A 26,405-nucleotide genomic window follows, 5' to 3' on the forward strand; every position below is an offset into this window, starting at 1 on the left:
ATAATTTAAAGAGAAGAAAAAAATTCTTTTTTATTTAGAAATAAGCATTGAATATAAATGAAATTTTTTGATAGTATAAATAAATTATTTATTTTTAAAATTAATTTATTTAAACTATTAGTACACAGAAAGTTTATAATTTATAATTTTTCAGAGTTTCTAAAGATAAAATTTTTCAATAAAATTTTCTTGCTATAATTTGTTTGTTAAAAAAATTCAAAAAATAATCAGATGTCTCTCAATTTTAATATCATATGAATAAATAAATAAATAAATGAATAGATAAATAAATAAATAAAATTGTTATAAAATAATTAATCATAATAAAAAGCTCTCTTAAAATTATAATAAATGTTTTCTATTATAATTTAAAATACTTAAAAATTTCTAAGTTCTAGTGATTGAAATTCAAATTGAATTTTCGCGCGTTTTTAAGCTACTAGGTGGCGCGTCGATCGGATGAATAAAAATAATAAAAAAAGTGGTTGTGGTTATTATTATTATCACTGTGATTATTATCAGTGTTGTCAGTGTGAAAACAAAGTAAATTTTTAATCCAAAAAATAAAATGGAAATAGTGTAATAACGATGACAGAAAAAGATTATTTTATTTTACCAATGACATCAAATAATAATATGACGAATATGTTCCGTCCGTCGTTTCGTAATTTTTTTATATTTTTTATAATTTATATAATTGGATTTTCATTTTTAGTAGGTAAGTTTATCTCTGTGTAATTATTTATTATACAAATAAATTTTTTAAATTCATGTTAGAAAATAATATAAAATAGATGGAATTACAAATTGAATAAATTAACTGTATTTTTTTATGAAAATTAAGTTATTTGAAAAAATTATTACAAAAAAATTTTCATTTATAAAAAACTTGAAAAACTATAAGTTCAAATTTTTCAAAATATTTTTTAGTACTAATTTAATAAATTAAAAATAGTCAAAAAATTAAAAATGTCGGCTAACTTTATTATTATTATTATTATTATTATTATTTTAACAGAAAGAATTTTTTTATTTTTTTAGGATAATTACAACCTAACATTTTTCGAAGTTGAAAAAATTTTAGGTATTAATTTTATCCTATTTAATTTTTTATTTAAATCAAATTAATATTTAATTTTATATATTTTCAGTGTACTTAGAACAAAGTAAGTGGGATAACACCGAAAGAACATTGAATAATCTAGCTAAAACAGTGAAAGAACAAAATGAATTAATAGAACAAATATATCAATTTAATGATAAATTAATAAATGATGTTAATAGTAAAAAAAAGACAATTAATAAGAATTCACCAATAATATTCGCGGTAACACCTACGTTTGCTAGACCAGTGCAAAAAGCTGAACTCACACGACTTGCACAAGCATTTCTTCAAGTGCCTAATTTTCATTGGATTGTGGTTGAAGATACAGCAACGAGGACCAATTTGGTGACTAATTTCCTCTGGGAAAGCGGATTAAATTACCAGCATTTGAATGTAATCACACCTTCTAATTATAAATTGGGGATAAATGATCCTCATTGGAAAAAACCGCGTGGTGTTGCACAAAGAAATGCTGCTCTGGATTGGTTGAGAAACAATTACAATACTAGTACAAATGGTGTTGTTTACTTTGCGGATGACGATAATACCTACTCTATAAAATTGTTTAAAGAGGTAAATATTTAATCGATCATAAAGATTGCTTGTAATGAACATCAAGCCTAGTTTTAAGTCTTTGATTTAAATTTATTTAACATAAATGAGAAAATTTTTTTGAAAATAGGTTTTCACAAATTTTTTTATTTATTCTGTTTTACTGTTTTAGTTTTTAGCAGATTGATGATGAATATTGAATTTTAAATGATTACATTTTTTCAAGTAAAAAACGATACTATGCTAAACTATGTACAAATTATTTTGAGACCCTGTTAATGGCCCTCCAGCTGTTGGGTTTATTTAAAATGAAATAAATAAATAAATAAAATAGAAAAAATAGATAAATTGCATAAATAATTTTCTTATGTATTAAATCTTTTTTTTTTTCTAGATTTTCTGAACTTAATTTTTTAAATTTAAAAAAGTTTTATCATCAATCTGTCAGAGTAGAAAAAAAAATTTTGAAGACTTTCAATTTTTTATTTTATATACATGATATTTAAAATATTCAAAAAATTCTATTTAATCTTATTTTAAACTTACAAGGTGACTCACGCATAGAAAACTTTAAAATGATAATGATTTCCAAGTACTTACACTTAATTATGTGATTTTTTTTACCGGAATGAAAATTAACTATTCAAGGTGGTCTGATTACAGTAGACAAGATGCACGTTTACATTCTTCAAGAAAAGAATATTATAAAATATATTTCAATAACAGTTATTTTATTTAACATCGTAAATAATTTTGATATTTTATTTATTCTAAAAACTCGTTTTATAATATTTTATATTTTTAGTTTTTATTGGCTGTCCAGTCTAATACAACAATTTTTTGTAATATTGTTAGCCTGTAGTTCCCTCCAAGCATAAACAAATTATCATCAATTAATATATAAATTTATTTTTAATGACAAATTAATTTGTATATAATTTTACTTTTTAATTTATCACTAATGCAACATTTTAAAATTTCAGATGGAGAAGATAAAAGTTGTTGGAGTTTGGCCTGTAGGCTTAGTAGGCGGACTAATGGTTGAACGGCCGATTTGTGATAACACAACGAACAAAGTTATTGGATTTAATTCAGTTTGGAAACCTGAACGGTCGTTTCCATTGGACATGGCTGGATTTGCAGTAAATCTTAAAATATTACTGGAAAAAAAAATACAGTATTTTCTTTTCGAGCCAAGCCTGGGTATCAAGAATCAGAATTTCTTGAGCAGCTGGTTACACGGGATCAACTGGAACCATTGGCTGATTGCTGTACAAAAGTATTCTTAATTTTTATTTCACTGAATTTTTTTGCGCATGTAAAAAAGTAGACTTTTTTACTTTATAAATTTCTTCATAAATTTGATGGATTAATTTTATAAAGTGTAAAAAGATGTTTGAATTAAATACCATTATAAAAAAAAATTGTCTTAAAATTTTCCTAAAAATTTAGGACATATTTATGACATCAAACCAGAATAAAATTGAGATTTTAGAAAAATATTGTCGCTATTACTCAGAAAATAAAAATATTGTAAAAAGTACTTTGATGACAATTTTAGGAAACTTGTATAATTATTTTGACACTTTTATAGTATCCTAAAATTGCCATAAAAGTGTTCTAAAATTGTCATCAAAGTATTTTTTACAATATTTTTTCTATGATGAGCAATAGCGACAATCTTTTTCTAAAATCTAAATTTAATTTCGGCTTAGTGTCATAAATTTGTCATTTTTTCATAAATCATAAATTTGACAATTTTTTTTTACACGGGTAGATTCAACCAATTTCTTCTTTGTAATGTTTAACTAAATATTAAATTTTTTCTATTCGACAGGTTTATGTTTGGCACACAAGAACTGAATTTCCATCACTACGCGATGAACAACGTTTAATAAAAATGGGAAAAAAATCTAATGACAATATTGAAATATAATTATATTTCTCAATTTGTGATAGTAAATAATCTATTATATCTCTTTATTTATTTATTTATCAATCAATGTTAAACGAAAATTCATGTTCAATATTAAGAGCCAGTTGATTCAAATTTGTAATATAGTGGACTTGATACTTAAATAAGATATTAGGGGGTTTAGTTTTTTTATTTATATTAAATATTTTTAAGAAATTTTTTGGTAGAGTGGTAGTTTTAAACATTATTAAGGAGTTACATGGGTTTCGACCGGGAAAAAATTCCTTCATTATCTCAGCCAAAAAAATTCTCAAGCGGCTATCTCCCCCGTAAAAAATAAATTCTACAAAATTCATGCATACACATTACATTTTAATTGAATTATAATTTTTTTATTCAAGTTTTGTGTTTTGTTGCATACAGAAAAAGCATACATAAAAATATGCCTTACATCTAAAAAATTTTAATTATTATAATAATGTAATTTATAATTAATAATAATAATAATTAACCGATTTTTAAATAAGTATTTGTATTAAAATGGAAGATACCAGTTAATACTTATATTCTCATTCTATCATAGTAGATTTCTATTGAAAATCATTAAATTATTGAATATTTTTGTGTGAATTACATTTTGGCAACAAATATAAAATAATTGGATTATCTTAAATTTATTTCCATCAATTTCCTTTATCTTCAATTTATTAATTTCATAGTTTTTTTTTAAACTCCTATTTTTTATTAATTATTTATTTTTTAAATTAATTTTTTAAACCTCTGCATGATATTTTTCTCTTGATATAAACACGTGCGTCTCATTAAAACGATTATAGCTTATAATCGTTTACTCAATAGTCATTACTCATTGTAATTATTATTATTAATATTATTAATCTTACAGCTATTAAGTACTATATATTTGGCAAAAATTTATCATTCATTTATCCGACATTAAGTAAAAAAGCTACAGCACGAAAAGAAAATTCATCTTGCAGTCTTTTCAGCTTTTAATAAAAAAATTTTAATAAAATAAAATTAATTACTCAACTCAAAGTTATAAATGTAAAAATAAAAAATTTTTGAACTGTTAACGAGCCATGTGCGTGACACTAAAAATAAAAGTAACTTGAGAAATTTAAATGATAATTGTTTCCAAGAAATAAGTGAACATAAAAAGTACTTGAGCATTTTTTCCAAGAAGTATATATAACTTCAAGTACTTTAAGTTCAGTCACGCTTCTCCACAATTTAAAAAATACTATTTTTTTCCCACTTCAAATTACTAAAAGCCATTTATCCCAATCTGTTTACTTTATTTAATTGACTTTAACCAGTCAAACCGAAGATGAACGTACTTTTCGAGCAACGTGCACATTTTATTTAATATTTATTTATTTATATTTAATTTATCCTTATCCATTATTTAATTTTAACTAGACACTATTAATTAACAAATAAAATTCATTAAAAAAAAATTTTTTTTGACATTCCTTAATAATTAGAGAGAACGTTTACAAGCATTTACAAAAAACTTATCACATTTTTTTCAAACGTTATTCATTTGCAAAAAAAATAACTCTTTTTTATATTAAAAGTCACGGCACTTATTACACACTTTTTAATTTAATTTATTTTTTACTGGCAATTTATTATTTTATGTAAAAAATATCAACGACTTAAAAGCTCAAGTGCCGCTATATATATATTTTTTTTTTATTTAAGTAAGCTTAATATTAAATTATTTTATATTTTTAATAAACTAATTAAGTGATTTTTTTCAGGAAAAAACATTTTTTTTTTTACTTTAAAAAATTCTGTAAAGTTCTATCAAATGTAATTATATTTAATGAATTTTTTTACACAGTAAAAAATTTTGTGTTAAAAATTTAACACTTTTATGTATAAATTTAACATTTACTGTATTAAATATTTAACACAAAAAAGTGTTAAATTTTTAACACAAAATTTTTTGACGCAAAAGTGTTAAATATTTTAACACAAATTTTTCAGACGCAAAATTTTTTACTGTGTATTTATTAAAATTTACAAAAACATTTCTTCTTAAATAAACAAAATAAGAAACTTCGACATTTAAAAATTTAAGTAAAAAAAAGCAATATTAACACTAATTGAATTAAAAAAAAAAAAAAAAAAAATGTCGTGAGAATACCAGCTCAAAATAAAATTATAATAATTAATAATACTTTCATAAGTAAACTGGTTTAGAGATAAGACTATGTGTTACATTATTAAATATATAAATCTTCGATATTCATACTTTTAGTAATGTATAAGAATTGATATACACGCTTAAATTTACATTGAACAACATTGTAATTGTCATTTATGTTTTTTAATATGAAATATAAATTTGTGTTAATTTGCATTTAACGTTAATATTAAACTGTGAAAAAAAAAATTGTTTAAACAAACTGTTAATCTTAAATGAATCAGTCTTGATAACAGAAAATTTCGTTTACTTAAACAAGGAGCGTAATTTTTTTTAAATCATTAAGTAATAATTAATTGTTATAAATAATAAGAGTAATAAAAAAAATAAAATTATTATTTAGGTTTAGTGAGAATAATCGGTTATCCAACCGTGCAAAAAAAATTCTGATTTAAAATTAATTTAAGATTGAAAATCATATTTTGACACAAATTTTTTTTCGTCACAGATATCACTGGGTACTATCTGGGATGATATCCAGTGTCATCTTGTTCTTTCGGTGTACAAATTAATTCTAAATTTGAATTGATCTTAAGAGTAATTAATATTTGTGTCAAAATATAAATTTCAATTTTAAATAAGAATTTTTTTTTACACCGGCAGTTAATGGATTTTTTTACGGCATATATAAATATGTATATATACATACGTACGTATTTAACGTACTCCATTTACCACAACGCAAAACTTGATTTACGACCCACGAATAATCTCATTCATCACATGATTTTAAGTTCAAAACTTTTTTTTTAACTTTTACATTTAATATAAATTTACGGCGAATTTTCACCCCATTTACATCCAGCGCATAAACCTTCTCAAATTCAATTTGTAAATTGATAGGTTGTGTTTAATAATATATAAATAATATCCAGCGTACTAGATCGGCGTCAGTTACATAATATAAACGGGATTAAAAGAAGCTAATTTAATTCAAAGCATTATAATAACTACTATTAGCTCGTAAATCTACTCATTACGTTTATTTTTGTATTTAATCGGTTACTCACTTCAATAAGTAGTTTTATAACAAACTGAGTTTACATTAATATAATAATGTTTAAGTACGTAGGGCGGATTTTATTAAGTGATCGGCGATCAGCGATCAGATTACATTCTGGATAAGAGCATTAACTGCTAAGGGGAATAAATTTCTCTAATACTTTCTTCTATTATTTGTTTTCTTTTATTTTCAAATGACAGCTTGCTTTGCAGCTGTCAAATTTGTACCAAATAATTTTAATTGTAATTAATATTATTTACTCCTTTAAGGGGGATTTTTGGGAATTTTTTTGACAGGGAAAATAAAGGAATTTAGAAATCAAATTTATTTTATTTTATTAAAGGTACATTAAAGATTATTACCCTAAATTTTTATTAAAAAATATTTAATTGTTACAAAGTTATTAACAATCTCGGAGAGCACTAGAAAAAATTTCCCCCTCCATGGTCGGTTTGATAACTCAAAAACGAATCATCTGAAAATAAAAAACCAAATTGCTTTTTAATCAGTAAGGATGGAGTTATCGTCGCACTGACGGAATTTCAAAAATTTTTATTTTAAAGATTTTTTTAGCCGGGTTAAAACAAAAAAAAAAAAAAACAGTAAGAATAGTGAGAAAATTTTTAATCAGTCGCCATTTTTTTAAAAATTAAAATTTTCAAAATTCCGTACGTTCGATGATGACTACATCCTTACTGATTAAAAAGCAATTTGGGTTTTTATTTTCAGATGATCCGTTTTTGAATTATCGAACCGACCATGGAGGGGAAAATTTTTTCTAGTGCTCTACGAGATTGTTAATAACTTTGTAATAATTAAATATTTTTTTATAAAAATTTAGGGTAATATTCTTTGATGTACCCTTAATAAAATAAAAAAAATCCGATTCCAAAATTCCTTTATTTTCCTTGTCAAAAAAAATTCCCAAAAATCACCTCGTCACAGTGATTTTCCATCTTAAGTAAATAATTTAAATTCATCCTTTGAATTTTGGATTAAAATTATGGCAGGTATAGCAATTAATCTTGAATTACCAATATAATGTTTAAGTTTTTGGTAGAATTAATATTAATAGTTATTATATATACTTTAACGCGTTACTACTTGTATTGTGCCCGCAAAAATAATAAATTTATAATCTAGTACGCCGGACGAATATCTAGACGGCCGAATCCTTGCCCACGAAACCAGTCTTGGAGATTGATCGCTTTCCGTCAAAAGTTATGGATGTTTCTCGTCTGAGCCCAGAGTCGATTATTGGCGTTATTTTCTTCTCCTCCTTCAATGGCTCTTTTTCTTCTCTGTAAAATTAATGCACACAGATTGGATTTAATTTTATAAATTAGATCATTGGTCATATCAGCATTTGATTTATATTTTAGTTAATTAACCTAGTGTACTGCGTGCACGCTCACGCTTTATTAAGTAAGTGATTCGAGTACAATGATATTTTATAGCATGCTGGCATTCTTTTTTTTTTTTTTTTTTATTTTATTTTCATTTTTTACAAGTTGCATTAAAAGCATTATTTATTCTATTTAATAATTCTGTTAATTTAGTATTTTTTATTTAATACTTTAATTACAATTTTTTATTATATTATACAAAACTTTCTGTTATTTTGGTTGTAAAAATTATTTTTCAGTCAAAAAAATCAGGAGAATTTTATTTAGATTGAAAATTCATGAATTATTTAAAATAATAAATAAAATTATCACTTTTGAGTTGGTAAGAATAAATTTCAAAATTAATAATTAAAAACTTTTCAAAAAAATTTAAAAAATTTTACTTTTTAATATCTATCTAATATTTATATTTTAAGGGATTAGGGGTAGTCAGACACGAAAAAATTAGAATTTTCAGTCATTTTTTTTTGCTACTAAATCGGCTGATCGAAGCTTTTTTTTTTTTTTTTTTTTCTTCAAAATTAACAAAATAGCAGCCTCATTAAATTTTTTTCTAAATTTTCGGGAAAAATCAACAGTCAATTGGTCATAAAAAAATCGAAATTTTTTTGGGAAAAAAAAAACACCATAATAAAAAAAAAAAATTTGTTACAAAAAATTCAACTTCTTCATAAAATAATACTGAACTAAAATTTAATAAAAATTTAAGTTGTATCAATTTAATTAAAAAAATTAGTTCAAATTTTTACAACCCTCATAAAAAGTACAATTATTGTAATTAAAATATTTTTAATTAATTAATTTATCAATAAACTTGTATACTGTAGTGATTTTAATTAATTTATTTATTTATAAAAAAAAAAAATAGTGTATTCATGCAGCATGGCCAAAGCTCAAGCGAATGGTGACAAATGTATTACGAGTATGAACGCGATAAAAAGAAGAAAAAAAATAAATTATCTACTGACAAATGAGAAAATGAGAAAAATGAAAAAAATGAATAAATTTATCGCACGTTAATGGTTGGCGGCACACAGAAGGTGACGAAGATTCTGGTTGAAATAAGAGGCTTTCCATGCTTGATTTCATTTCTTCAATCATTTTCTCACTATTTTATTATATATATTTTGATTATTTTATTCTTCTTCATTCTTCTTCGTAAATTGAACAACTAGTGTCTTGAGAAAATCGACTCGAATAAAATAAAGTAATATCTGATACACAATTGAATTGACAGTTACTTTATAAACAGAAATTTTATTGCAATAAAAAAAAAAAAAAAAAAAAAAAAAAAAAAAATTGAGTTTGATATATAAATTAAAAGAATATTGAGGTAAAAAAATAATCATGCCAAGTGGAAAGCCATATCATTTGAAATAATATTAAATAAAATTAAATTCACTGTAAAATATAAATAATAATTTAATCTTCTGCCTACATGCTCATTCTTATTGAATACCAATAAAATCCTATTAATTTTTTTTTTTTTTTTTTACTTTATAATTATTAATTAAATTTCAATCTATCATCTTTAGTATCCTTACATAGCGCTATGTTTTACCAACTTAATGGTATTCTTTCCACTACCCGAGTCTTGGATGGCCGTAACTCCCGCGACATTGGCCATTTTTTGGTCACAATATGGCAATGGAAACCGCCAACCGTAAAGACTACATCGGTGAGAGAAAAAAGAAAAAGTATACCCAAGAATAAAATAATATATCTTTTTATTTATCAAGTAATTGCATAGATTTTTTTTTTTTAATCATTTGAAATCAATAATCAGAATCAAAATAAATGTGATTGTGATATATGGTGATGATAATGATTTTTTAAATCTTAAAATAAATTTTTTTATTATTTTCGGCATTATTTTATAAACATGTTAGAGCCAGACTTGCCAAAGCACGATGTGTTTTTGTGTTTTATTTTATTTTTTGTTTTATCAATAATTTTTTTTTGTTATTTGATTTTGTGTTGACACTGAGAAAAAAATTTTTTTATTTTATAATTAAGAAAATATTTTTGTAACTCAAAATTCAATTAAAAAAAAATTTTTTTTTTTTTAATTAAAATTATTGTGAAGACAAAAAGACTTTAATTTATTTTATCATTTTTGTAGAGACAATATTTACTTATTTTAATTTTTTAAAAGCTATTATTTCTGCATTAAGGACAGTTTCTATATTTTTTAATTAAGTAATGCAATTTCATAGAAGTATAAAAATTCTTAAGATAATATTTAAGGCCTCAGTTATATATTTATTTAAATGAAATAAAGTGTGATTATGATAAGAAATTTAATTAAGATATAAATTAATTAAAATTTCTTTTAGAATTTTTTTTACAGAATAAAAAATTCAATATTATTATTCACACGGAAAAAAGTAAAAAAATTTATAAATTAAAAAAGAAAAAGTTTACTTTTTTCCCTGCAGAATTTTCAAATTTACAAAAAATCTGCTAGGTAAAAACGCGGGAAAAAATCAAAGTAAAATTGGTAACTTTGAATTGTTATAAAATAGAGTATAATTAATATTTATTTTACAAATAAAATATTTATTTTCGAATGATACTTTGCACTATTTTTATTATAAATTAATATAATAATTTTTTAAAGTTATCATTTTTTGACAGTACTTGTCGACAGATTAAAAAATGGTTTAGTAAAAAAAAAATTGTTTATGCATAGTTCCATAATATATTTTTTCCTCAGTGTATAAAAAAATTTTTGTTAAGTCTGAATTAAAAAAAAAAAAAAAAAAAAAAATTATTAGTTATTTTATTACCTTCCAAGCTTGGCATCTTCTTCATCAATAGGTTTTCTACGTGATCTTTCACATACGTAGAAAATAATACCTAAAAAAAAAAATTAATAAAATAATTATTGAATCAAATAAAAAATCCAACGATTTATAGAAAATTATTAAAAATAATAAATAAATTATAAAATTACCTGCTCGATGTGTACAGCAGCAAATCAAATCAAGAAGAACCAGCATAAGGATAAGTATCGCAATAACGATACCAATAATAGCAGCGCTTGATATCAAAGGTCCTTGGTGAAGAACTGGCGTATTTTGTGCTTGAAAAATAAAATTTATTAAATTAAACAACCATAAAAAATAACTTTCAAAAATTTGCATTAATTAATCGCAGTCTGTTAGTGCAATAAGCAACATCGAAAGACGTTTGGTGATATCAATAATTATTAACGAATTAAATCTGATTTTAATTTTTTTTATCAACCGGAAAATTTTAATATTATTCTTCCATTGAATTTAAACGTACTGGTACTTTTAAAATATTTACATTATAAAAGCAAACAAGAATAAAAAGTGATAAAAACAAAAAAACCACCAAACGTGCTTTCATACTTAATGTAGCAAATAAAAGTGTCCTAAGAAAAAGAAATAATTAATGCCAAAAATCCGTTTTTATCAAAGCTACAACAAATATACAATTATAAAATATATAATTATAATTAATTGATAAAATAAAAAAAATAAAGTGTTAATAAAACATAAAGTTAAATACAAATAACAATAAAATTAATAATTTTCTACAAAGCTCAGCCATTAGTTAAAATAAAAAGAAAATATCATATAATAACATAAAAAATAAAATATTTAAAAGCTTAAGTACAAGTAAAGAATAAAAGTATATAAAGAATAAGAAGAAAGTATTAATATAAATAAAATAATAAAAAAAAAAAAAGAAATTGAGACAGCACCATTTCCTCTCGATATTACTGTTAGTCTATCCGGCTACTACTGTACTCTAGAAAAAACTTTTGTTATCATCTACCCATACTTTTTTTTTTTTTTTTTCCCCCCAAAACACTTGAGCATCTTTTCCAGGACATTTATTTTCCCTCACCCGGTAACGGTGCAAGCGAATCCACTCAATACAACTACGTCTTCAAGAAGCTGTGCGCCTCCTGCCTTTATTCCTCTTCTATTATTTCAACAAATATATAGATATATATTTATATTATAGTTATTATACATATTTACCATTTTGAGTAATATTATTTCCCTCTATGTTATTATTTTAAAAAACTTCGTTAAATAAAACATCCCATTGTTTATTTACTGATTTATAACCGGCTGACGATTGTAAAAATAAAATCGGGCAAGCGGAAATGTAATAATCGAGACTGCCGTAAAAGAAATCATATCAAATTGTATTTTTGTAAAAGCAATAATAAATAACTATTTTAAAATTTTAAATTTAAATTTTAAATTTTTTGGCGCCAAAATTCGAACCCAGATTTTTTTGGGTGGAAACAAAGTGATGCTGATTTCTTCATCGGCGTTTTTCTTTTAAACACTCATGTATTTTTTTAATATCCGTTGATTTATGTACATTTTTTTTTAATTGTTTTTAAATCCATTATTCTATTCAAAACCCTCATTCTCATAAATACAAGAAGTTAAACATGTTATGCATACATGCACATTAATTATACGTATACATAAAAATTAGTACAGAAATTGAAAAATTTATTATTTAATATTAATACGGACTTGCAAATTAATGCATTTATTGTAAATATAATCTAGATAAGATTCGAAAGCTTGAGAGACTTTTCGCTCTTTTGATTAACTTTTCTTCTTCTTCTTCTTTATATTTTATATTATATATGAAATACGGAATGTTGTTTGCCGAGTCTAATAAGTATCAAAAGTTCTTAAGGGGTGACTTCAAAGTAATCGCTCGATTTTCATTTCTTTTGAGATTTTATAGCACCTCGAATAAATTAATTCACGACTACCACGTGAACAAATTAATGAGGAATACCATTAAGACATCACAAGATTCAACGTAATAGATAAGACCTTTGATACTAAATATGTTTTTAAATTCCAAGTGGATTCTAAGCTTTGCAATCACTAATTTTACACAGAAAGAAAAGTTTTCTTGAGCCAAAAAAATATTTTTCTGAATAATTATTTTCTTGAGCGAAAAAAAAATTTTTTTTTGACAAGAAATTTCACTTATTCCAAAAAAATTAATTTTCTTGCTTTAAGAAATACGTATCTTGATCCAAGAAAATTTATTTCGAGTCAAGAAAATTTTTTTGTTTTGAAAAAATTCAGCCTCTTGCTCCAAAAAATTTAGAAATCAATTTTTTTATCTTGAGAAAATTTTTCTCTGGCTCCAAAAAATTAAATATCTTGATAGTAAATTTTTATTAATATTTTTATTGACTAAATAATATTGAATTATTTTTTTTCTTCATTCAATATGTATAATTTCACGCTAAAATAATATAAAATGAGTATCAAATATTCAAGAGAAAAATTTTCTCAAGGTGAGAAAATTTTTTTCTCAGCTGAATTAGGTGCCGCTGCTCCCCTAAAGTATCTAAAAATCTTGATCAAGTATAAAAATTTATTGTGTCAAGTATTTATGATAATTTGAATTAAAAAAAAATTACTTGCATCAAGAATAGAAATAAAAAAAAATTTTTTTTGAGCCAAGAATATTGTTCTCCAATCAAGAAATTTTTCTTTCTGTGTATGTATTAATTTTTTTCTCAAAAAATTAGAGCAAGAACAAAAAGTAGAGCGAAATTTAAGAGAAATATTTTTTAAAAATATTCACTGGCTTTATACCAGATTTTTTTTTCATCATTAACAGATAGAAAACTATTGTCAAACGTTTCCGCAAAGTTTTAAACGGCAAAAAACCCTCTCAAGCCTTTCTTCTCTTACATTTTTTCACTCGGTCACTCGTTTTCAACATTTTATCTCGCTCACTCACTCGGTCTTTCATTTTTTGCTTATATTATCATCGTTTTTTTTTTTTTCTTCACTTTATCTACCGCCACATTTGACTGCAATCACGCGAAGCACCGCAAAAAACAATCCCCTATGGCTAAAATAAGTCTACCGCTTTTAAAAACTTTTACATTTATAGTTTTTATTTTTTCGTTGCTTTTCAAAAAATTTATTGTCACCGGACATGCGCAAGTATTGTCGCGATATTCAAACATAAAATAAATGAAACAAACACAAAATTATCAAAATAAATATTACTTCAGTCTGAGAATTTGAGTTTGCCCAGATTCAGTGAGCCGAATTTTTTTTTTTAAATACAATATTTTAAACGCACTTAACAATAACATTATTTATTGTTTTGAAAATAATGATAACAGCTAATTTTTTTTTTTTACTTTTCTTTTAGCTCCATGCATTTTTATCAATCAAATAAATATTTAAAAAATATTTTTTTACTTATTAATATGTTATTTATTAATATCGCGGCAATTTAAATAATTAATAACTAGCTAAATATATTACGTGACTAAATAATCAAATTAATTAATAATATAATAATTAATAATAGTAGTAATAATTCATTAAAATAATAATATTAATTAAATAATAAATTCACTGATATCATGCTTACTAAATTATAAAATAATGTATTTTATTAAATCACTAAAAAGCAAACTATTGATTCCCAATAAGAAAATGCACTTTATTAAAGAGGTCCTCTAGTTAAGAGGCCCGAATATTGAGCGTTTTTTGGCAGGCGATAAAAAAAAAAGCATTTGATATTTTTACTGCCCATTTTTTTATCATTTGTTTATTTATATTCAAAGAGCCCACAAAATTAATTTCAAAAAGAAAAAATTTTTTTTCATAAAATCGCGGCAACTCAAAAAAAAAGTCAATTTTTGAACTTTTTTTGGTTCATAAAATAGCGACCTTTGTACTAATCAAGAATCTATCATTGTTTTATTTTTCAGATGACCACAAGAGCCAAAATCATGGCGACGAGGACACGGCCTTTTTTTTTCCACCTCTTCTTCAAAGACGCATAACTCGATGAAAAAAAATTTTTTTTTTTTTAAATTAATTTTGTGTACTCTTTAAATATATATAAACAAATTATAAAAAAATAGACAGCAAAAATATCAAATCATTTTTTTTATCGTCTGTCAAAAAACGCTCGAAATTCGCGCCTTAATTTTTTTTTTTTTAAGTATAAATAATTCGGCTAATCAAAAAATAATCTAAAAAATTTAGTCCGATAAAAACGGATTTTGTTTATTATAAAAATGCATTAACAATAGTCTTATAAAAGATTTATTGTATGAAAAAATGGTTTATCAAAGATTTAATCTTATAAGTTTAAAAGCTGAGAAAAATTCTATAAAAATATCTTAAGTCAGATCAAAGGCTAATTTTATTAATCAATAAAATTAATATTTTTTTTTAATTTTATGATCAGTTTGTATTTTAAAAATACTTAAATATTTTTTGCACCCTCCGATATTCAATCAATTGACACATATTAACAGTAAGCTCATGATTTATAGATTGACATAATTTTAAAAGTACAAGTACAAGTGTGTTAAGCTTTTTTTTTTTTTGGTAATACGAGGCAGTATCCTAGCCTGATTTTTTTAAATTATAACAAACAAAAGAGAAAGAAAAAAAAACGTACCAGTACGTCTTTAACAATGAGCATTAATAATAAAACTAAAAATTAATAATAATAATTGCAATAATTTTAATACATTAATATTAGGTTAAATATTTTACATGTTTATTATTTTAAATCCGCAAGTCTATATCATTATTCAACGTTATGTTCTTCGTTAATTACTTTAGAGAACGCTGGAGCTTGTAAGCAGCATTCGCGTTTTTTCATATTTGTTTTTACTTTTATTATGTGTAATTATTATTATTATTCTTTTAATGATTTATATATACGAAACCTAGTCGGAATGTGTATTAATTAGCGTATCACCTAATTAATCCTACTTTATATTATCTCTTTAGTGTCGTTGTTAATACGGTGAAAAAAAAAAATGTTGTCTTTGATTCAACCGTATCACTCAGTTCATTTCTACGGAATTGAATTGAGTGAAAAAAAAAAAAAAAAAATTAAATATATTTATTCTGCGAGAACGAAATCGCAGTTTCAGACTCTTGTAATTTTGTTTATAAAAAAATAATTACTCCTCTCAATAATTATTACGAGAGTTTTTTTTTTTTTAGTTGTCTTTAATTTTTTTTTTTTTTTTTTTTTTTTATTAATTAATAATTAATTAATTAATTAATAAAAAAGAGTCCGTCTTGATTTTCGTTTTTAAACTTTAATGCTTGAACAAATAAATCACGAGTAAATAAAAAATGGCGATTCTAAATGGCTAAGAAGACAATCGCAAAAGCTGTGACAATCGCATGAACGATGGAGTTGGACTTGGACGAACCTCCAGAAGATAGTATCGAGTAGTCCACAGTGCTGCCGCTCGACTCTAAATATAAAAAAAGTGACTCTGGTAATCGGCAATATTATTTTCTTTTTATTATGGCACGCGTTTTATTATTATTATTTTTATTTTTTTTTTTTTTTTTTTCAATTATTTAAATATCAAGAATCACTCTATTTAATACTAACAATCCTAATTTATTTACAACTCTATTCAATTATTATTAATATAGAAAAATTGTATAAAAGTTTTCTTGAGCTCGGTTAAAACTATTTTTATTTTATTTAGAAACTACTTATCTAATTATTTATAATTAACTAGTTGCTTATGCATCATTTATTATTTTGGTTTTGAAGTTAAAATTTTGGAGTCCATGAGCTTGGTAGACAATTTTAAAAAATTTTTAATCTTAATTTTTTCATTTTGAAAATTAGTTTTTTTTTTTTTTTTTTTTTTTTTTTTTTTTTTTAATTTAAATCCATATTATTTTTAAATAAAATGAATTGAAAAGTCATTTTTTTTTTTTTTTCAAGGCTAATAATTAATTATAATTATAAAAAAAATGATTTTTGCTTAAAAATTTTTTTAAAAAACTATGAGTGCAATTTTTGAAGTTTCACATTTAATTTAAAAAAAAAAAAAAAAAAAAAAATTTTTCTAAATTTTATTTATATTATAAAAAAATTCCAAAAATTTAAAGTTTATCAATTTAATTACAAAAAAAGGAATTTTTTAATTATTCGATTAATGATACTAATTAAGATCAAAATTAAAAATTCAAAATCATCCTAAAAGGCGTCAACAAATCACATGGAGCCAAAATATATAATTTCAAGAGAAAAACAATGAATGACGTACGTACTATCTCAAGAAAACTACAGCTAAAGCAATTTAAATATAATTAAAAAAAAAAGTTCCAAATGTATAAATTAATCACAAATAAACTAAGAGAATAAAAAAAAAAAAAAAAAATAAGAAAAAATGCCAAGACTGAAAGGCTCTTTGAATTTAAAAAAACAACTAAAAATAAATAGAAAATAATAACAATAATAATAACCAATATGATATAAAAAAAAATCTAAAAGTAAACTTACCTTTAGCAGTTTTGAATTGCATAACCTCGGACTTTCCAAAGCCGATAACATTGTGGGCTTTAAGCTCAATGCGGTACACCGTATCAGGAATGAGTTTTCTAATCATATGTTTAGATCTCTGTCCTTTAATCTCATCGCGTAAGCAAGTATTGTCCTGCTGAATCCAGTCGCCGCTGATGCGCTTGACCTCGCAGTACTGGATCTCGTACTTATCAATGGGTTCACCGTTATCTGGAGGAGCGATCCAATTCAACTCATACTGATAGCCATAGAGCGAAAGATCATAAGAAGGATTGTCAGTTCTTGGCTGGAACTTGGGTGGATTCGGAACAGTCCTCATAGGGGTGTTTTCTTCGAAATTAGCACCCCAGTTACCGGAACCTACATCATTGGTCGCGTGGAACCGAAATACGTACGTAGTCGCGGGGTTCAGCTGCTCCAATATGTAAGGCGAATTGAGCGCCCAGGTTTTGTTCCTGGCATCCGCCCACTGTTGGTTGTACTCGCGGTATTGAACGGTAATTGTCCTGACCGGTAGCTCGGGCTCCATTGGTGGCGGCACTATTGTGAAGGCCATTGTCGTGGCAGTTACTTCAGACATTCGTGCTTGTGGAATTACATCCGGCCGCTTGCCTTCTTTCAGCTGAATCGTGTGGATTTTCTCACCGTGGACATTTTTAGCGTGGCAGCGGTAGTGGCCGTAGTACCGACTGTCTATTGGAGTGACTCGTAGCGTGCTGATGGGGCCGTTTCCAAATTGAGCGTAAGCTTCAGAGCCGGACAATTCCGAAGGAGAAATCAGGCGCTCGCCGTGGAACCACTGGATCGTCGCGTTGGGAATACTTTCGGCAATGCAGGTTAAATTAACTGGTCTGCGCTCCCACGTCCAAACGGAGTGGTTGGTCATTGAAGCAAACGACGGCGGAAATTCAACGGTCAAGTGACCGTTCTTGTAGCTGGAGCCGACTTTGTTGGTCGCAATGCACTCGTAAATGCCGTCGTCTTCACGCAAAATGCGCTGGATCGATAAAGTAGCGATTGTCTCGCCGTTTGAGTCAAGTGTCTGGCTTGTAAGTTCAATGCGGTCGTCATTTGCCTGCCTTCCGTTGGTAAACGGTTTGTCCTTGGTCTGCTTCTTGAAAACAACAGTTGGTGGCGGTCGCCCGTACGCTTTGCAAGTTATCTCAACGTCTTTTTGCGCAACCTGAGTCTTGTTGATGAATTCCATGATCTTGGGCTTCTCTATCACGTTTACGCGTATGATTATGTTTGCAGCGCCCGCTGGATTCTCGGCGATGCACTGGTACTCCCCGCTGTCCTCTCGACGCACATCGGTGATGGTCAGCACGCCAGTGTCACGGTCAACACCGAATCTATTTACCGTCGTTAGGTTTTCTTTGGAGAGTGATTTCACCCAGGAGTAAAGTGGTGGTGGCTTGCCGGCGGTAGACTTGCAGACAGTTATGCTCGATGTTTTTCCTTCGATTATCTCAACCTCGGATGAATTTTCTTGGAGCTTAGGCGCTTCCTGGACTATCAAGTTTATCAGACGTTCTTGGACCTCACCAGTCTGCTGGACGGTTGCGCGACAAATGTAAGAACCGGAATCTTCGTCCATTACGTCGATGATTTTTAATGCGTGGGTTTCTACTATGTAGTGGTCGTCTGTTGATATTTCTTTGTTTTCCAAGTACCAGCCCACTGATGGAGCTGGTCGGGCGCTTACTTGACACTTTATTCTGTACTCTTTTCCAACTACTGCGTATTGAGTTTCTGGAGCGTCAACCCATTTAATGGCGTCTGTAATTGTGGGGAAAATTTTTTTGATTAGTTTCTGATGATAAGGGAAAATTATAGACTGCAAGAGAGATGATTTTGAGAAGTTCTAAAGGATATTATGTGTTATTGCTCCACAGAAAAAAAAATTTCTTGAACCAATTCGTTTCACGGCTTCAAAAAAATCAATTTTTTTTTTTTTTTTAAATATTTCATTACATTCTACAACATCTCTAGAATATTGTCCTAAAATTTCAAATCGATCCGAATAATAATTTCGGAGATACAGTTTTAAAAAATGGTCTCAAAACTTTAAACGCGTTTTTCTCAAAACTATATTTTCAAAAAGGGTACCCATGATTCCTCCATAATTACTTAACCGATTTTGATGAAAATTTAGACAAATCTTCGAGATACAATTTACAAGGTCTTGAACGGAAGACTCAAAATTTAATTATTAAAATCAATAGAAATAAATTTATTGTATTAATAGTAATTAATGCTCTGAAGTTAAGAAAAATTATTAATTTTTTCATTACTCAGTAAATTACAAAAAAAAAAAAATGTTAACATATATTTTCGTAAATATTTCGCCTTGTATTTTTACAAGAATTTGTTAGTTTTTTTTTTATTTTTAGTTTAATACATGACATAAAATCAATTAAATTTTTATCTGTACGAATTTATGAAACAAATAAATATTCTTACCAATTGTTTGAACGTTTACACTCTTGTTGAAAATTTCAGTCTGCGCGTAAGTTCCGATGCAAGTGTACAGACCAGTTTGATCTTCTTTCAGCGGATTAAAAAACAGTGATAAACTGTTATCAAGATTCTTCTCTGTGAAGACTACTGGGTTCCCAGGTTTGCCGTTTGAAGAAAACAAGCTGTATAATTAAAATAAATATATTTCGTTAATAAAAAATTTTATTTGCTTAAATAATCCTTCCGATGGTTAAAAAATAAATTGTACTTTTATTATTATTTGTGATTTAAATTAAATATTGATAAAAATATAATTTATTTATTAAATTTCATAGAAAGGATTACTTTTGCATTATGAAAATTTTTCTTAAGTTAAAAATGTTAGACTTTGTCAAAAGTGAAATCACGATGCACGATAGTGAAAATGAAAATGAAAAGAAAACCGACTGATGAGGATATGATTAAAGAAGGTTCAGGCGATTCGATGAAATATGAAAATTCAAATTACGGTATGAACAATGATAACTCTGTCAGAAATCTTTTGTTCACACTTTTTGCCGGGTGGGTGCGGGTATGAGTTGAATTTAACGATGGCAAATGAGAAAACAGTGGTGACTTTAAATTTTCTCTCTCTTCAACTTATATTCTTCTATTACTTTTGGTATATCAAGTGCCCATTCTTTCTTTCTGTCTCTCTTCGTCTCATTCACTATTAAAATGGCTGGTGAAACGTGAAAAGACTTGGTAATTTATGCAACGAGAGAGTAAAGAACACCTTTGTCTTTGTCTCTATTTTCTTTCTTCGAAAAAGAAAAAAAAATGATAAAAAATGAGGGAATATAAACCCTGACGTGGTGAATGATAAGAGTAGTGATATGTATGCAGATGAAATAAGAGTATGAGTATATGAGCGTTAAAAAAGTAACACACTTGACGACAACCACTCACTTCACTACAAATAAATTTTAATCCTAAATTTTTTTTTTTAATTATTGTATTTTGAAATTAATGAAATACAAATTAATGATTTAAATTATAAACTTGCATTGAATTTATAGAAATATTATTTAACATTTTTTCCGTTACGTAATGTATTTATTGTAATGCTGCTACCTTTTATTTATTTTTTTTATATAAATTAATTACTAGAAAAATTAATTTTAATCAATAAAATAATACTAAATTTTTTTTTTTATTTATTTGATTAGCATTAAGAGAGGTAGCCACTGAGAAATTTCAAAAAAAAAATTTTTTTTTTATTAAATCAAAATTTATACATTCAAAAATATGTATCTAGAATTTTATATGAAAATTCCGAATATTTTTCGAGTTATAGTCATTTTTGTAACAGCGCGTTAAATGGTGGGGGAAATTTTTTTGGTGTTCCACAAAAATGCTAATAACTTTGTAACAACATGATATTTCTTAACAAAAATTTAGGAGAAAAATCTTCAAAAAGCAAATAAAAAAAATTCTAAACCAATTTGATGCAAACTCGTGAATAAAAACACAACACTCGATAAATGAAAATGAAAGTATTGATATATGTAACAAAAAAATGGTGTTAGTGGTTGTTTGTTTAATATACTCGCCTGTCGATCGCCAACACGACGAGACTGTGTGCACAAAAAAGAACAAATGTAAAGAAATTAAATATTAGAAAAAAGGTGCTCGTGTAGGATGTTTTGTGTTTATTGACCTTTTAACTCCATAATAACCCAACATCTAAGACTAACTAAGCTACTAATTTTACTTTCAGTGCCTCTAAAACTTACACCACTGATTATGCTCCTTTAAGAGGGTAAATTTTAGTTAGCTTTGCAATTTAGAGATAAATTTATCTGTTAGATTTTATTAAAAACAAAGTTTCAGCTTACCTTCGCGATTCAATAACTCTGTCAAATGGATCCCGCCATTGGATGGTTCCCAAGGTGGGGTCGTTTACACCAGATAGCTTACAGGTGAAAAAAATCTTTGATCCACTGGGTTTTGATTGAACTTCTCCGGTTGGTAAAATCTCTAATGTTGCTGCATTAATCCAAGCTGCAATTCAATTAAAAATTCATTTCATTAGAATTTTATTATTAATAATGCCGATGTCGATAAATAAAATGAATACCGTGCCTCGCAGTAGGTAGACTTAAATTATTATTATTATTATTATTATTGCCGGGCATTTTAATAAAATTAAAAGCAATACATAATACAGAAATGCAGAGTGAACCGTCAGGTTTAGTCATTTTAGTGAAATACCATAATGACGTGACGTGAAACTGCGAGAGAGATTAGTCCAACTCAATGATGAGGGAGAGTCATGTACAGTGTACAGTGTACAGTACGTAATAACCCAACAGCAATACTCTAGACAGGACATAATAGGAGAAGAGGAGAGATGAGTTTAGTTTGGTTTGGTTTGGTATGTTGTGCTATTCTATATTCCATGGACACATATATAATATGGTTTATAGAGCGGAGGATGGACACAAATGTGAAATGGGGTGCTGGTGCTGAAGGAAGGGCAACACTGAACTAAATAGGAGGAGGAGGAGGTGGACTACAGAGAATGGGTGATGACCGACAACAGGAAACACCAATTAAGCCGATTAAATTCTGCCAAGCGAAAGTGCGGAATTGACGCAACCGTGGAAATTAAAAACTTTACAAACAAATTCCATGTACGCTCAATAAAGTAAATATTTTCATTTGGGTTTTTTTGTAAAATACATTAAATGGTTTTTTGAGAAATTCTGTAAATAACTTGTTTGGTTTAGATCATTTTTAGGTTTTCATGGAATTAAATAAACCGATATAGTTTGTGTATGCAGTTAGTAATTATACTCTTTAATTTATTGTACTATTATTGGGTCATGAATCATAAAATATTGATTTTAAAGTGTCAGATATTAAAGTGCCAATATTTATTAATTGAGCAATTTTTCAGTAATTAATTAGGAAGAATGTGGTAGAAAAACATATTATTAGAGATTAGTGTGTAGATCTTTTATAAATTTAATATAAATTAACAGTTTATCAAATTAAAATATTCTTTAATGTATTTTGAATTTATAAAACAATGTCTAATCTGAACAGAAAGAAAAATTTCTTGACTCGAGAACAAAATTCTTGGCTCAAGAAAATTTTCAGCTGCCTGAAGGAAGACCGAAGTTGTGTTGGCCGAAGTAAAAATTTTTATTTAAATTCTATTCTTGGTGGAAATAATTTTTTCTTAATTCAAATTATCATAAATACTTGATACAATAAATTTTTATACTTGATCAAGATTTTTAGATACTTTAGGGAAGCAACGCTACCTACTTCAGCAGAGAAAAAAATTTTCTCACCTTGAGAAAATTTTTCTCTTGAATATTTAATACCCATTTTATATTATTTTAGCGTGCAATTGTACATATTGAATGAAAAAAATGATTCAATATTATTTGACATGTTAATCAATAAAAATATTAAAGAAAATTCACTTCTATCTTTATATTTAATTTTTTGGAGCAAGAGAGAAATTTTCTCAAGACAAGAAAATTTACTTCTATCAAGAACTAAATTTTTTGGAGCAAGAGGCTGAATTTAAAAAAAAAAAAAAATCTTTCTTGACGCAAATAAATTTTCTTGGATCAAGATACGTATTTCTTAAAGCAAGAGAATTAATTTTTTTGAAATAAGTGAAATTTCTTGTCAAAAAAAAATTTTTTTTCGCTCCAGAAAATAATTAGAAAAAAAAATATTTTCTTGGCTCAAATGAACTTTTTTTCCTGCTATTGGTATGGTCTGCGCCGAAGACTAAGTAGTTTTGAATATGAGCACATGTGGCTTTCTTAATTAAACGATTCACATGATTTTTGAATTGTTTGCTTTATTATGCATGTTGCGAATAATAATAATATCTGTTTAATAAACTTTATTCAGCGTGTATTTCGTAGAATTAACGTTAAAGTAATAAACGTTGTTTATTTCCTAGCCCGTAGATCGTGGGACAAATTTCATTTCCTTATCGTGGGAATGTTAATAAATGGAATAAAGACTAGTATATATATTATATTATATTATGGTCAAAGTCATAGCAGTAGTAGTAATTGTAGTAGTGATGCTGACGTTGGATCTCATTTTAGTTATCATCTCCTAAATATATAGGATATCATGAAATCGGCTTTATTCATCTTTGCTTTCTCTTACGGATGGTAAAATACAGCGCAACATCGGAGCAATTAATCCGCGGATAAATCGGAACGAGCACTGTAAATTTATCTTTCAATGTATAATATGTGTGTTTGTATCTCTGTCTCTCAATCTTGTATAGCTTTAGCCAAAAGAGATGAGAGGATTCACAGACGCGTGAAGCCGGCTCGGCAACTTTGCTAATTGCACCTGAGTCAGTCAAAGTTAATTCCCGTGGCCGACCACATCGGCAAGCGTTAGAGCTACGCCGGGAATTTACTCAACGATCCAAGGATTCTCCGTGGTTATTTCATCTTATTCACAACGGTTAAATATTCTAAATATCTCACTACTAATCTTAATGCTCAAGTTAATTTGAGAATTCCCTATTTCCAATGCCGGTTATAATTTTCACTGTTCTTCTGAATTAATCACAATCATAATTCATTTCAGAATTGTGGATTAAGACTATTTTAATTGAGAACAAGATCTACTCAAGAAAAAATTTTCTTTAAAAATTTCTTAACTCAATTAAGATTTTTTAAAGATTTCTATTTTTTTTTCTGCCAAAAAAAAAAAAGTTTCTTTTTTTTTTTTTTTTTTTTTTCCACTTTAATTTTGTTATTTATGGGTGTAAATAAAAAATTCGGTCGAATGCTAGTGATATGTTGAATGAAAAATAAAAAAATTTTTCAATTTTAAATCGTCCACTCTCAATATTTCATCATCAACACAAAAAAGTGCTAATTAAATTATCTATCGCTTTTTTTCTAAATTTTGTTTTATACTTGAAAAAAACACAGTTGAAAATCAATTATCAACCTCTCTTAAATGTAGTCTTTTTTGGAGCATCCAAAATAGAATACTGAGTTGAAAAAAATTTTGTTTTATTGCCGAACGATCATTATGTATTGAATTTTATCTCAAAATACTGAAAATTTAAAGCTTCAAGTTCTTTTTGCGTTTTCTTTAAAAAAAAAAAAAACATTTAATTGCAATCGTTATAGAGATGATTAAAAGGTCCAAAAAAAATTATTCAAACATTTTATTAAAATGAATTTACATTATAACCTAATAAATTAATCTACATTTCTATTAAATGTGATAATTAAATTTAACTGTTGAATACATGATTTAATAATCGACTATTACCTATTACATCTTCAAAATAACAATTTGTCATACACAGGGTAATAATTCAATTGATAATATTGAACATTACACCATAATATGTAAAATACATGAACTGTTTTGCCTTAAGGGTTAATTCAATGCTTTTATCGATACATATGCCGCCGATTTGTGTTTTGTTTCATTTTCGACATCTCATTATTGTTCAGATTGACACAATCATAAAATATTGGCAGAACATACAAACTACTGCGGTACTTTGAGTACATTAGTATTGAAATAATTTATAATTGAATGACAATTATAATAATGTCGGGTGAGGAAAATAAACTAACAGTATGACAATTACACAACTGCATTGTGTGCGAAATACTATTATTTTACAGACGTCTAAAAATTTGTGTAATCACTAATTCACTTCAACATTACTTGGCTTCTTTTTTTGGAAAATTTATCACTTTGTATTTTAAAGATCGGAATTCTAATTTATAAGGGATCTTGTGTTCTGAAATGTCGATCAGATTTCAAGGGCTACCCCACCTCCTCGTATTTGGAAATATAATCCTGATTATTACCGCGGAAAAATAACAAAAAAAGAGAAAAAATCTTGGAAGCAAAAAAATAAGATAAATGCGGTGGGCTCGTCTACACTTGGAAAATTTAGGGCTCCCTAATTGCCAAACGTAGGTGTGTACGTCCTAATTTAGCCGGACAAGCATCAGCACCCTCGTGTTAGTCACGGGGGCATCGTAAGACACGACCGGTGTTAAGATTTTCCAGGGGATCTTTTCTCTTATATCTTATAATGTCACGGGGGTTGAAAGAAGCCCCATAATTGGCATCGGGGATCCATCCTGCTTTCATAGTACTAGAGATAGTTCTCTATATAGATTCCATGCCACCACTACGAGCCACTACGAGCCACTACGAGCCATATTCCGTGTTATAGTCTAGTAACTCTTATGCAGTAAAAGTAAAGACAGAATTTAACGGCTTTTCTCCTCTCTGTTTTCCTTTCTCAGGATATCTGAACCTCTCATGTATAGATACAGATATATATATTTTTTTTTGTTGTGTACCATGCC

The 26,405-nt window shown here is 26.6% G+C and overlaps 2 protein-coding genes across 3 annotated transcripts in view; one reads left to right on the forward strand and one right to left on the reverse strand.

Annotated features, from left to right (window-relative positions):
- Nucleotides 1–509: 509 nt before the first annotated feature.
- Glcat-i (Glucuronyltransferase I) lies at nucleotides 510–4,114 on the forward strand. The gene is given in 5 exon segments (XM_074238070.1): nucleotides 510–718; nucleotides 1,152–1,678; nucleotides 2,641–2,827; nucleotides 2,830–2,936; nucleotides 3,495–4,114. Coding segments are annotated over 5 exon segments (1,050 nt in total). The 5' UTR covers nucleotides 510–588; the 3' UTR covers nucleotides 3,594–4,114.
- Nucleotides 4,115–5,719: 1,605 nt separating this feature from the next.
- Nucleotides 5,720–26,405, reverse strand: part of Fas2 (neural cell adhesion molecule fasciclin 2) — an 80,831-nt gene continuing 60,145 nt past the window's right edge. Inside the window, exons 2-7 of one of the 2 annotated variants that reach the window (XM_074237991.1) lie at nucleotides 21,900–22,065; nucleotides 20,026–20,204; nucleotides 17,542–19,341; nucleotides 11,171–11,299; nucleotides 11,004–11,073; nucleotides 5,720–8,109 (exon numbers count right to left, since the gene is read on the reverse strand). In XM_074237991.1, the coding sequence (XP_074094092.1) occupies nucleotides 7,968–8,109; nucleotides 11,004–11,073; nucleotides 11,171–11,299; nucleotides 17,542–19,341; nucleotides 20,026–20,204; nucleotides 21,900–22,065 (2,486 nt within the window). In that variant the 3' untranslated portion in view covers nucleotides 5,720–7,967. Of the gene's footprint in view, nucleotides 8,110–11,003; nucleotides 11,074–11,170; nucleotides 11,300–13,162; nucleotides 16,493–17,541; nucleotides 19,342–20,025; nucleotides 20,205–21,899; nucleotides 22,066–26,405 lie in introns of those variants that run through there. The other variant, XM_074238002.1, reaches the window with a different exon arrangement.

The sequence above is a fragment of the Cotesia typhae genome, unplaced genomic scaffold (assembly GCF_013202065.1).
Source record: "Cotesia typhae breed Kobodo isofemale line unplaced genomic scaffold, CoteBio_Ctyphae contig_11, whole genome shotgun sequence".
In the NCBI taxonomy this organism is placed as follows: Eukaryota; Metazoa; Arthropoda; class Insecta; order Hymenoptera; family Braconidae; genus Cotesia; species Cotesia typhae.